Source organism: Lissotriton helveticus, chromosome 11 (assembly GCF_964261635.1).
Source record: "Lissotriton helveticus chromosome 11, aLisHel1.1, whole genome shotgun sequence".
Classification (NCBI taxonomy): domain Eukaryota; kingdom Metazoa; phylum Chordata; class Amphibia; order Caudata; family Salamandridae; genus Lissotriton; species Lissotriton helveticus.
This window is the reverse complement of record NC_136072.1, coordinates 122,789,335-122,803,226: the sequence shown is the minus strand read 5'-3', so window position 1 is coordinate 122,803,226 and position 13,892 is coordinate 122,789,335. Positions and strand designations below refer to the sequence as shown.

At 42.7% G+C, this 13,892-nt stretch overlaps 1 protein-coding gene across 1 annotated transcript in view; it reads right to left on the bottom strand.

The window, feature by feature from the left end:
- ATP11B (ATPase phospholipid transporting 11B (putative)) overlaps positions 1-13,892 on the bottom strand; it is a 602,728-nt gene that overhangs the window by 219,498 nt on the left and 369,338 nt on the right. Inside the window, exon 22 of the mRNA XM_078665453.1 lies at positions 11,093-11,238. Coding sequence (XP_078521579.1) covers positions 11,093-11,238 — 146 coding nt within the window. The remainder of the gene's footprint in view (positions 1-11,092; positions 11,239-13,892) is intronic.

The following is a 13,892-nucleotide window of genomic DNA, read 5'->3' as shown; positions in this document are numbered from 1 at the left end:
TATACACAGAGATCCCCTACTACAGAAGGTGTAATTCCTCCTGAAGAGGTCTCATTCTGAGTCGTGCCATGGGTATGAGGTTCATTGAAGATTAACACATGCCCAGAAGAGAAGCGAACATCCGGACAGAAACTGACCTTTTTGAGAATGAAATTGCCAATTTTTGAAGACATATCTGGCGGTCCTTTGACAAGAATGCTTTGCACTGTATCGTGTCCAACATTGTCCCCAGAAAAAGAATCACTTGGCGAGGACGCAGCTGTGACTTGTTCTCGTTGAGAGTGAGGCCCAGAGTCGAAAAGAGATGTAGACATGTTGTGATAGCATCTTCGGCTGCCTGCTCCGAAGGACCTTTGAGTAACCAATCGTCGAGATAAGGGAACACTTGTATTCCTTGAGATCACAATGTCGCCGCCACTGGTGCCAGTCATGTCGTGAAGATTCTTGGTTCTGATTTCAGCCTGAATGGGAGCACCTTAAACCGATAGTGGACGTCAGCCACTGGGAATCGAAGATATTTGCGATTCTTGGGATGTATAGGGATCTAGAGAAGCCATAAAATCCCCTTCGTTTAGACAGCTTAAAACTTCGGAAAGTGTGACCATCCGGAAACGTTGCTTTTTGAGGAATTTGTTGAGCCTGCGGAGATTAAGGATCGGGTGCCGCTCCCCAGACTTCTTCTTGATGAGGAAGAAACAAGAGTAGAACCCGGTTCCTCTTTGAGACGATGGAACCTTTTCTATTGCATTCTTGCAGAGCATTTTAAAGGCTTCTTCAAACAGTAAGTGAAGACGAGGGGGACCCCTGGGCGGGGTAGTAGGTGGCTGTTTGATGAATTCCAGGGTGTGACCGTTGTTTACTAGGTCGAGAACCCATCGGTCCGAAGTAATCTGTTGCCACTTGTGAGCAAAAGCTGAAATTTTTGCGCCCTCTGGAGGTAAGGATCGATGACTGGTGTCCTGCGTAAATCATTGCTTCCTGTTGGTATCGCGGCCTTGATTGTTCGATCGCCTTCGACCACCCTGACAGGAGAAACTAGCCGAAGAGGATTGGCGGTAAGATTATTGGCTGTAAGGCTGTCTTATACTGTGTCTGATGCTGCCTATTTTGTTGATTTTGATATCCTCCTCTCGAAGCAAAACCACATCCTCTTGCACCTCTGAATGATCTGCGCCTGTATTGTAGAGTGCCCAGCGATTTAGCAGCATCAGTATCCGTTTTTATAGCAAGGAGGGCCGCATCAATGTGCTTTCCGAATAAGGATTCTCCATCATATGCCATGTCTAAGATCTTTGTCTGTACTTCTGGTCTAAAAGATGTGGCTTTAAGCCATTCCTGGCGTTTAAGTCGCCGACAGTGTTTTAGACGATTAACTCTTCGTCGACGAGTCTTTAAGAACAGGTTTCTTAGACGTGACAAAGATCTTAGTAGATACAATAGGTGAATAAATGACCATTGTCAAGACAGTAGCCGTCGACAAGGGGGCAGCAGAAGTCACGGAAACCGTTGATGATGGAACCAGTGTGAGAGTTTTAACCTGAAGTTTACTCGCGGTTTTAGAAGTCGAAGGTCTCTTGGATTCCTCAGAGGGCGAAGACAGCGTTGACCCAAAGGAAAGCTTAGGAAACCTCTGTGAATGGTCAGAAACCTCATGGGAAGCTTTATGATGTTTTCTTCCCTCACTGGAAGAGCTGTTATGGGATCTAGCCCTTTTACTGGACGTTGAGGCTTTATCATCCTCCTCAGCCAAGGAAGATTTGAGCCATAAGAGTAGTCTTGCCTCCCTATCCCTCAGAGTTTTAGTAGGGAAAGTACGGTAAATTCTACAATCCTTAGCAACATGCTTTGGATGAAGGCAGTAAATGCAGTCCTTGTGCTAGCCATCCACACGGACCCTCTTCTTCTCACAAGTCCTGCAGGGTCTAAAAAGGGCATTTTTATCAGACAGCCTGAAGAAATGAAGTGAAGAACTGAGTAGGCACTCAGGGAGACTCCCTTCCACACGACGTGTGGTGAAAATCTGAGGAGAACTGCCTCTGATGGGAAGGTTCTAGAGGGTGCTGGTAGCGGATTGGTTGGAGCTAATTTTTGGTTCTTTTCATATAATGATGTAGATAGGCTACTAAGATTTAGACCCTTGGGCTTTCTTTTAGCCTACTACTGTTATTTACTTAGGGCACTGCTTTTGTATTTTACCGTGGGACTCCCGCCTCGGCGACGGGGAATGATTCAGGCATGTGAATCTATGAAAGATACCTCAATACTGGATAAATGGTGGATACACTATAGGACCTTATTGGACAATCTTATCTGGAATCCGATACTGTTAACATGCAATATGCAACATACTCCTCCATACCCTGCAATCTCAAACTCAAAGAAAAAACGAAAAATACTTTTACATTAAAAAGCGAAAAAATGGGAATTACATCGTATTGCAAGAATGTATTCAATCCTCAATAACAAAAGTGTACACTGCTTTTGCTCCAATAGTGGCAACATCATTACATTTCTAAAAACACCACAATTTTATCATATAGACAGCAAAAATATCCCTTACATCTCTTTTGAACGCCACCACTGGTGGTAAGCCCAGGAAATCTACAGTAGTTACTCTTGCTACAAGAGAATTGGTAACCTCATTCTTCGTTAAACATTTATTTGAGAATTGAAGAATCAAAGTATCGGAAGTCTCAAAAGAAAGATATCCATTTGCACTTTATCTAGAGCAAAGAGCAAACAGAGGAAAGAAATTCTACAATAGGTCAAAAAAGATCATTTTTTATAAGGCTAAAGTGTTTGAGAGAACCTGAAAGTGGATACAAAATATATCTGGGTAAGTTAACAGTTCAGTAGGATACTCACAAAATACATGGAGGTTTGTTTGCCCAATTGAGGGTTTCAATAAATGGCTGGAGCCGATTAGAGAACCATTTGGATTGCTCTCCCTAAAGTCAAGAGACCTGAAGCGACCACTAAAGGGGAGTTTGTACAAGCCTTTTAATTCCAATATTAAAATCTACACTTTGAACTTAAATGGTATTATGAAATTGACTGAAAGACTATAAATAGTATGTCTATTGGGCAAGTGAGAACTGATTGCGTGCAACAGGCATGACAACTTTCTTGATTTCCTATATAAGTATACTTCAAATTTCCCCCAGCGATAAAACGAAACAATGAAGAATGCTTCTATGGGTGGTCTGTTGACTTTCATAGCAATCAAGATGAAGCTGAATGCCGCACTCATTGACACAAAGTCTCAGCATTACTTAGCCAGTAGGCTTGATTTGACTTCTGAGTACAGACAAACCAAGCATAATAACATTCTATGCAACTTTTACCCAGCAAGGAATAGAAAAAAAGCCCTTAAGCCACTATTGAACTATATTAAAAAAGCAAAACAGCACAAGAGTGACTCACAATTATTAATGGTGATTTTAATATCAATTTATTTTTGGGTGAAGGTTTCGCTTGCAGCAGATGATAAATAGGACATCTCAGCTTGCAGTCGTCCCACTCAGCATCATGAAAAATTGGGCCTTGGAAACTCAGGGCCCGATTTAGATCTTGGCGGATGGCTTACTTCGTCATAACGGAAATATAAATCTCATTATATCATATGGGATTTATATTTCGGCAGACAGGATATCTGTCACAGTTATAAGGGAGTAACCCGTCCGCCAAGATCTAAATTAAGCCATTATTGTCTTACACTGCTTGGGTCTGCATATACTAAATGCTTGCTTTCACAAATATATTCTTTCATGATTCACTCACAAAAAAGAAAAGCTGTTCTTGATTAAACTTTAATATGGGTAGAAACATTCACATTTGTACTGGATTACGAATTTAAGGTGACAGCAGGTAGAGATAGCTTTCCGAAATGGTTCTCTCTGTTCATTCTCAAGGTGATTTCACAAATTGAGTCAGCAATCCAGGTGAAGCAGAGAAACAGTTTAATAAAATAAAACACTGGAGCAATACACAATCAGATTTTATTTGGGTCAAAAGTGAATACCATTTCCTAAAACCCCACTAAGTGGCATCACTTCCTGGGAAGGATTCTGGTCCGACCTTGTAACTGACCTACTCTCTAAACATTGGGGATAGCTGGTCTCACATTAAAAAACAAATCCTCATTCCATAAAATTGTTATAAATTCTTGATACTACAACACATTAACAGATATTAAACTTGCACTAGGTGAGCTTTATAAAAGAACAACCAGTGCACACAACTTGAAACACAAATGAGATGCAGCCCACAAGCATGCCCAGTATAAGAAAGCAGAACAGCAAGTAAAAGTTCCATCTAAGCAACGGAAGCAGCACCCTGGTGACGTCACTAGAGCCATATAATGCACACCGTGGTTGTTCAATTTCAGTACTCTTAAATTTTTCCATGCAGTAAGAGGCCTCGACAAGGAAAATACTATTAATGGGAGTCGATCAGTAATCTGATTTGGAACATTTTTCAAAGTGCCCTATAACATGGTTCAGATGGGGGAGGAGGGAAGGATTGGTGAGGAATCTGCAGGTAAATATATTATTCACCAGAAAGACTAACATTTTCTTCAATGCAAACTTCTACCTGCAGATTCCTCACCTAATGAAACGTTTTGACAACAGTAACATTCTCAAGAGGAGGGTGTAAAGGAGTGGTCAAATGAGGACATCTTGATGCACTAAACATGCAAAATGGCCAACCCTTCTCTCCAAGCAATAATGCTTAGCAAACGTCTGAAGCCAATCTCACTGCACAACAAATCTCATCCACAGAAATACCCCTGGCAATGCCAAGTTAAAGATTTTGCTTTGGTGGAGTAAGCGTGAATTCCCTCAAGCTGGTTGTTTTTGGCAAAAATGTAACATTTGTATACCCGTACGATTGAGCAAAACAAAAGTCCTTTTCTTGACTGCCTTGCCTCTCTTGCTACCTGCACAGAATTGGTCACAAGACCTGATCTCCTTGGTGTCCTCAATATCCTAAATGGCTGCGCTTTTTGGGGGTCAGCCAATGTAAAATATCCTCCCACCTGGTGGGATGAGGTGAGGTAAAAGGTTTGAAGGATAATTCCCTGTTGCAGACGGAAAGGGGTCTCCGCCTTCAGTAGCAAAGCTGATTTTGATCTGAGGACCATTTTGTCAGGGAAGGAGCATATGAAAGGCAAGCAGTAAGTACAGCTCCTTGACACATGTCTCTCTAAAACAGTTCAACAAAAGAAAGTGGCAAGTGTGAATGGTCTCGAAGGGAGCACCTTTGAATTTTTTTTAAATCAGGCTTAAATCCCATTGAACATCACAAAGGCAGTTGTATAAAACGTGCGTCAGTCCCTCAACTTGAAAATTGAATGACTGCTCTGGAAGGTAGAAAAAAGCAAACAAGGCTGCAATGCATCCTTTAACTGTGTCCACTGCACAGACTTGCTCGGCTAAGGATACAGCGAAACACAGGACCTCAGACAGGCATGATTTCAAAGGGTCTACATATTGCTCTGCACACCAAGCAACAAATCTGTCATACCTTCCAGAGTACGAAGGATTTAGTGGAGAGCCTACAAACGACAGTCCGGGGCAATGAGAATGGCTTGGACGTCCTGATGAATCTTCCTCAGATCCAGGAATATGGTAGGAAGCACGTAGTGAAGTGGTAAACTCAACCGAAAAGCATCTCTTAAGGCTGCCTGCAATAAATACTAAAGAGCACATAACTGTGGGGGGTTCGTGTTCATATCACATTGTTAACGTATTGTCCTTCGAGATCGGGACGTATCGACAAGGAGAATTGTGGAATACATTAAGGGCTAGGTATATTGTCATCAGTTTGAGTAGGTTTGTGTGAAGTCCCTGCTCCTCTGGAGAGTAGCAGTCTCCAATCTCCAGATTTGCCCCTGCCCCCAAAGGATGGAGGCAGGAGGAAGATGAAAGGGCATCCCCTTATGACATATGCTTCTCCACTGGCCACCAGCACACATACATCGCAGCTTCCTGAGAGAATGGGATGGTATCCCACAGACAGATCTTCCTTGTATTGGAAGAGCTGTCAACAAAGACACCACTGGAGAGCCCTCATGGTATGTGTATGTGACCCAGAAGATACAGACCACCAGTTGACCTAGCAGGTAGGGAACCTTGAGGACTAAAACCTGTACTCCCTCTTGAAAAATCAAGATCATATCAAGGCACCTTGAGACCCTCACGGGTGAGTAGCGCACTTTATAAACCCCGACTGAAGGTGGTCACCAATCCTCTGAAGAGGAGGAAAGGCCCTTGCAAAGATGAAAGTTCAGTACTACCTCTATGAACAGAAAGTGCAGAGAAGACTGTAGGTGTGATTTGGGCTCTTAAATGGAGGAGATCAAGACAAATAGGAGAGACATTGTTTCTTGAAGGTAGTGTCAGTCATCCAGGCATGGGAATACAGAGATCCAAGACCTCCCCAGATGAGCGGCCATGACCACTAGTCTTTCTAGAAAGGGATGCACAGAAAGAAAATCAGGTTCTCCTGGATTAGGCCTGCGTCTTTTGTAAGCAATCAATTCACAGCCAAGACCATAGTGAGCTTCTTCCACGCTGCCAAACGGGATCAAAAGTGACTCACTGAATCCCAGCAAAGGCTCAGACGAATTTGCAGCTGGCTTAAGAACTTGTGTCAAGATGTTCGCCTTCGATTCCACCACTGGAAAGGACAATTCCAGCATGTCAGCTGACATTCTTAAGACAACATGAGATGAATCCACCTCCAGAGGTGGCGGTGGGATGGTCCTAAAGGACACTCCGTGTTAGTCTGTATAGAGCACTTGCATTTTGCAAGGCAAGATAAACTGCATTGTCAGAAGAAGGTGACAGAAGCAAATGGTAAGCCTCACAGCTGTCACGTGCCCTATTTCTGTTTGGAATTCAAGTAATGACCAAAGATATCTCCAATCATTTGTCAACAATGTTGGCGAGACGAGTTCCTGCACATACCCAGTCACTTCCACTTTTCTCTAAGAATCCCTCCTTAACCTCTTCAAGATAGTCTTTAACTTTGAGGGAGCCAGATCTTCAGGCGTTAAAAGGGCTAGCTTCGGTGGCACCAGTATCGGCACTGTTAGAGGGGCCACAGGAGAAAGTCCCAGAGCTGTGATGACTTTGGTCAGCTTCAGAGATGTTCCTTGAGGAACAGCGGTGTTGAGTGGTGTCAGGGGAGAACCTGTGGGTGGTAACCCAAATGGAGCGCTAACCAGTCCCATAGGCTCTGAGCTGTGCAAGAGGAGACCAATGAGGTTGAGAACATCTCCATCAAAACATGGAGGAAAAATGCAAGATCCACTCCTGATGCCTTGGAACTCCAGGTAAGCCAGTGTGTGTGTGTCCGCTAACGTAGGGGCAGGCAGAGTGGCTAGAAGTGGCCTTTTGACTCGTGCCGGAATAGACAGTGCTCCTCGTTGTGGTGATTTATTGACAAGCCTCTTCTTTTTGTACCCCACCCCCAAGAACTTTGAAGAAGAGTGCGTTATCAATGGAGATCTGGCTCAAGAATGAGGCCAGAGTTGAGCCCAATGCTTGTTGCTAGCCATAATGAATTTTGGCTTCTGCTCTTTTATGGCCTTCAGGTGTATAAGGCTTCATGCTTTTATGTCCTTGAGGTGCAGGAGGCCACACTTGTCCCGTAACCTTGAATCATGCTTTGACCCCAGGAACCATAAAAAGACTTCGTAAGGGTCTGAAATGGGCATCTGTCCAATAAGGGTGCGAAAGGGATTAAACCTAGATTTCTTAGGGGTGACATCCCTAGAAGATAACATTGTGATTTTAGAAAATTTTAAGAACACTGTGAAAATATGGAGGAAAATCGCCAAGGGATCTGATTTTGGTGAGCCAGGGTGGGTGCTATATTGCTCCAGTGACATCACTATGTTGTTGCTTCTGGTGCTGAGATGGAGTCAGTGCCCCCTACGAGCACTGGAAAGTTATGGAAAGATCCAGTCTGGCACCCTGGGGTTTTCAACAGGTGAGGAAGATGTAGGAAGAATTATGCACCAGAAGTTTTAGTGCTGCACTAAAACTAAAATCTGTAGCATTAGATACATTTTTTCTGTGCCCGAGCAGGAACCTGACCGCCCCTTCGCTAGACCCAATTCTGTAGATTTGGTCAGCAAATTGAGGCCCACGTTAACTTATGGCACTTTGGGCCAAATGTAGGTAATCCCAGATTACCGATTCTTAAATACCGAATCATACCGATTCGGTATTGGGATGTAGGTAAATCGGGATGTAGGTAATTTTACCGATTTAATTACCGAATCGGTATGATTCGGTAATTACCGAATCAGTATTTACCGATTCGGTAATTGCCATTCATTCCTATGGGCCTGGAGGCACATAGAAATGAATGTCAATTACCGAATCGGTATTGGTAAATACCGATTCGGTAATTGGGGGAAACATTGAAGGGTGGCAGGGTGTCACTTTGACACCCTGTTGCACCCCTCAATTGTGCATGGGTGCACATGTTGCAGACATACATGCCCTTAGGGCATGTATGTCTGCAACATGGCACTGTTTCAAAAACAAAAGAAATGCTTTTTAATGGGTTTTCATAATTTACCACCAACTTCTAGTTGGTGGTAAATTAAGAATTCTTAAACTCCTGTAGCACTGATTACAGTGCTACCTACATGTCAAAATACAGATTCGGTAATTATACCGATTTGGTATTTTACCGATTCGGTAAAATTACCGAATCTGTATTTTAACATGCCCCTATATCCCAAACTCCAAATACCGGTCGGTAACGGCCGAAATCGGTCGTTACCGACCGGTATTTGCCTTCCTACATCTGGCCTCTTGGGCAATCTAGCTTACTTTCTAGATACAATGCCGTGTCAAGCCTTGAGAATTTTGTTTTGGCTCACAGGCGATTGAAGTCAGGACAGAATTTTTATTGTATAAGCAATCTAGAATTCAGGAAGCAGCTTTATTAATATTCTGCCTAAAGGTGGGATCAGTTCAGGTTAGAATGTTAGAGCCTTTGATGTGGCAGATAATTATTAAATCTGATAATCCTTGGAAGCATATTTAACTACTGTAATCAGTCATGTGCAGCTTAGCGATCTTTGAAAAGCAAAGTTCCCACTCTTGCAGTTATAGTTATAGTCATGAAACAGGCTAAATTAATTTCATTTTTTTGAGGATCGACAGGTACAAGGAAATACAAAACATTCTGGTTGACTTTTGATTCATGTATCTTGAACCAGGACCCAGCATATACCACTAACCTATCAGAAGTGCAAGCTATTAGAGCAAGCTCATTCTCGATTTTTAGTTCTGGTTAGAATGAAAATGGGCAGAACACTATGTGGTTTCTTTGCTGAAATATGCAAACATAAGACTGCCACACACACACAAACAAAATGATGGCTAGGTAAAGCATCTCAACCTCCTGTAACAGCCTTCCTTCCAGTGTTACTCTGTCATTAGAGGCAATAAGGACAGAGGCTAAGGAAGTTTTTTTATGGGGCCTTAGTGAAGAGAATGGAATAAAGGTCGATAAATATATATCCCTTCCTTTAATTGTTTCAACTTATAACTAATTAAGTTAATACAGTGCCCACAGACAACCCAGATCATCTTAATCCTAGGTCTGTAGGACCTATACAAACCACTTTCCTAATCATAAGATCATGAGGAACTGCTTCAGCTTGCTCTGCAGTAGCACCTTGTGCAAAGAGCTACAGACATACTTCCATCATAAGATTGAAACGATTTGTCAGAAAACACAAAGGAGATTATGTAAGTAGGTAAAGGCTGTGGAAGGAAAGCTTTTGCACTAGAGAACACGGAGGCGACCCGCTACCAAAATCCATTTGTTTTTTGCAAAACTATACAAGATAACTTCAAAAACTATCACCATAGACTTAACATCTATTTCTTTGCTGAAAGTAAGGGAGAAAGGAACAGTCCAGTTTCACGCCTATTTGGAATACCACAAAATCTACAGTACGGTTTCCTCTAAAAATGGAGGGACAACAACACTCTTGCATATTAGGTCATCCATTTTAGGGAAACATGAGTAAATGGAATGTAGCTCGGTTTACACTGCTGGAAGCCTCAACCTCATTTGATGCTCTCACCCACATAGATTGGGAGAAGTGAGGAGTATGTTTGATTGTGCTGAAAAATAATGAAGGTCTTTACCGAACAACTATGACGATGGAGTATGTCTGGGTCAGGATCAAGGACTCATCTCATGAATCATTTGATGTTGTGGAGCAAACTCTGTTTATTGCTCATCTCTATTGATCCGACATATTGATATGTGGCCCTTCGGCACCCCCATGTGCCCTCTGCATACAACTGCAAAACTATGCAGACACCCAGGAAGAGTTCAAATTGACTGTTTGCCCTAAATAGGACCTACAAATCACAAAATTCACTTTCTCAGAAATTCCATCTTGGATGAATTTTAACTGCATAATCCTAAATGCGTCAACAAAGTTCTTTTTGTTAGCATCACCCAATTATATTGATTAACAAATAACAAAAGTTTAAACATGCATCTATTAGTAATTCACTCAAGTCTTATCGAAAAGTAAATATACTATGCTTCTTTCATTCTGGAACATACATTGGCAGGCACGCAAACAAGGCTCCATCTGCACTTCTACTATCTCAAAATATTGCAAAGAACACACCAGTTTCTATGCTTAGTGATTACAATCCTTGTGCAGTCATTAGCTATAAAAAAACATTCAAAATCTGGGGGTACGGCAACATTTGGTGTTAATACATATACAGGGACTGCCCCCTCCACCACCACCCCCTCCGCCCAACAAAAAACTCTGGAACACACTAACCCTTTCCAGTCATTAAACTAAAAATCTTTTGTACTTTGCGAACTTAGTTAAGACCTTTTTTTAATAAGCATTTTCGGACAACTGTTAAGATAGGTGTGAGCTTCAGGAGGCTAAATTTGGCTTTGTTTAGAGTAAGTGTCCAGTGATGACGAAGATAACGAGAGAGAATATGCAAGACAATGAAGATATAAAAATGATAAAAATGATGTGTCCCTCTAAACATTCACCTAAACTGACATGCACACTTACCTTATAAAAAAAGTACTGTACAAGGGTTGCTATTCTAATATAATAAAAGTGTCCGTGCACCAAAAGCAACTTGGAGAGGAATTTAAACCTCGCTATTGCATAGTCGCTGTTTCTCACAGCTTGTCTTCCTTCTTTTCCCATGATTCCTGCAAATGCAAAAACAAAGAGGCATTACATTAAATCAAGACATTCACAATCTATAAAAGCAAAAATACTGACCTTTATTTCAAGGTTAAATAGTAGGCAAACAAGATTCCAGCACTAAATAGAAAAGAGATGCATCATGTGCATTACACAGCCCAAATGTATTTGTATTTCAAAAGAATTTACAAACTTGATAACACGAGATGTGCACGTTTACCTACTCCCACATCTGTGGACAATGAGTATAGAAATAAGAGGACCTAGATTTGGTTACATTACCAGTGAAAATAAATGAAAATATACATGAAGTCTGCAATCAATGAATGCCAGGCATGCACCTAGCAACGCTATCGTACCCACTATTAACCAGAGTACACTTAAAAGTGAAGAACATTGTCCCAAGAGTCTTACAGCTTAATCAAATACTATTATACTATAAGTTGGCTCTTCGTCAGTGAAGAAAAACAAGTTTAACACAAAAGTAACAAAATGAACAAGCAGAATATGTGTCAGTGAGAGTCATTAACGCCTAACTGCTGAGGCTTAAATCTCCACCTCCACCACGCCGTCACCCCACAGCTGAGCAATTTTCTTTCCCTTCAAGTTCGCAGATAACCCCTTCTATGCTCATGAGGCACAGTGGCAGTGTGGTCATGACGAGCTGAGCTCGTCGTGGCCGTGTGGTCATGACGAGCTGAGCTCGTCATGACACGCGCGGCCCTCACACGCGGGGCTAATTCTTCCCCCGCTGTGCTGAGCGTTCTAAGAAACGGGCGTGGTCATGACGAGCTCAGCTCAACCCTTTAGTAGAATTAATGGCAGTTTTAACTAGAATGTATTTATCGATATCATTAAAGAATTTTTTTTGCATTTTATTGATCAAGTATTTTTTAAAGAAGTCTCTGTAAATTTGAACTTTCTGGAATTTTTTTACAAAAAATTGTAAATGGGGAACTAAATCTGGCTCTCCGGCGGACCCATGCCCCCCGTGGATATTTAAACTAGCGTGGCCAGGACTGGAGGACGACATATTATTGCTTCTGAATAGTTCCCTTACCTCCGGACTAGTTCCTTCCATTCTTAAGGAGGCGCGACTAATTCCTCTTTTAAAAAAGGCTGGAGCTGACACCAAGATTCTAAAAAATTACAGGCCTATCTCTCAACTTCCTTTTTTAGCAAAAATACTCGAACAGCATGTGTTGTCCAGCCTCTCTCACCACCTGGAGAGCAACTCACTGTTGGAACACAACCAGGCCGGTTTTAGAGCCCACAATAGCACGGAATTACTCATGCTCTCCGTGCTAGACGATCTGCGACTTAAAGCAGATATAAAAGATCCCTGTGCCTTGGTGCTACTCGACCTCTCCGCGGCATTTGATACAGTCAACCATGACCTTCTTCTGTCGCGGTTGGGGGAGTTTGGTATCCAGGGCACGGCCCACGCCTGGCTGACCTCGTTCCTTGGTGGACGGGTTTAGAAAGTACAACTGGATGACCTAGTATCAGAGGCAGCAAGGATTACATGCGGAGTCCCACAGGGCTCAGCCCTATCTCCTTTGATGTTCAATGCATATCTGCAGCCCCTCATTTCATCCCTGAATCAGATGGACTGCAGTATATACAATTACGCTGACGACACCCAGATCATCATTCAGATAGGCAACTCCCCAACGGCAGATCAAAAATTGAAGAATATTCTAAAATTTACCATCAACAGGATGACGGCAAATTTTTTAAAGATCAACCCTGATAAGACGGAGGTACTTGCAATCACTAGCTCATCCAGCCCTTGGAGTGACCTCTTATGGCCCACAGAATTAGGCAACCCCCCAGTACCAGCAGCAGTAGTAAAAAGCCTTGGCATAGTTATTGACACCAATCTCACTATGTTAGCCCAGGTCTCGGCGGTGGTGGGCACTTGTGTAGGCCTCCTGAGACAACTGCGCAAACTTTCTCCCATTCTAAAGGCGGACACTCTCAGGAGAGCAGTGTCAGCATTAATTCTGGCACGACTGGACTATGGAAACGTCATGTATTTCGGCATTCCGAAAAAACTCACTAAAAGACTTCAGATTGTCATGAATGACGCGGCTAGACTCATCTATAATAAACCAAGAAGGACCCCTGCCACCCCCCTTCTCCGTGAGCTGCACTGGCTGCCAGTGAATCAACGAGCCAAGTTCAAAGGCTTATGTATTACGCAGAAAGCCTTATACGGGCAAGCCCCGAAATATATTAAAAAACGCCTTGTCCCATATGCCCCCAGCAGGAACCTACGCTCAGCAGAGGCTGCACTATTGATCTGCCCTAGGATCAAACTGTCCTCCTTTGGAGGACGGACGTTCTCCTACACAATTCCCAAAGCTTGGAACCAACTGCCTGAGAATTTGCGCAAAGAAACAAAGCTCGTGCCTTTTAGGAAAAAGCTAAAAACCGTGCTCTTCCAAGAGGCATGGGGTAATATCTAGCCTGTTTCCTTCTATACCAGTGTCCACTCGTCTGCTAAGCGCTTAGAGACCCCGGGGTGATAAGGCGCTCTACAAATCAAAATACAAATACAAATAAGATTGTTACTGACGTTTATAGAGCATTACTGCTACCCGAAGGTGTCCTGCCGCTATCTGAAGTCCTGCTGGAAACTATGAGTGGAAGAAGC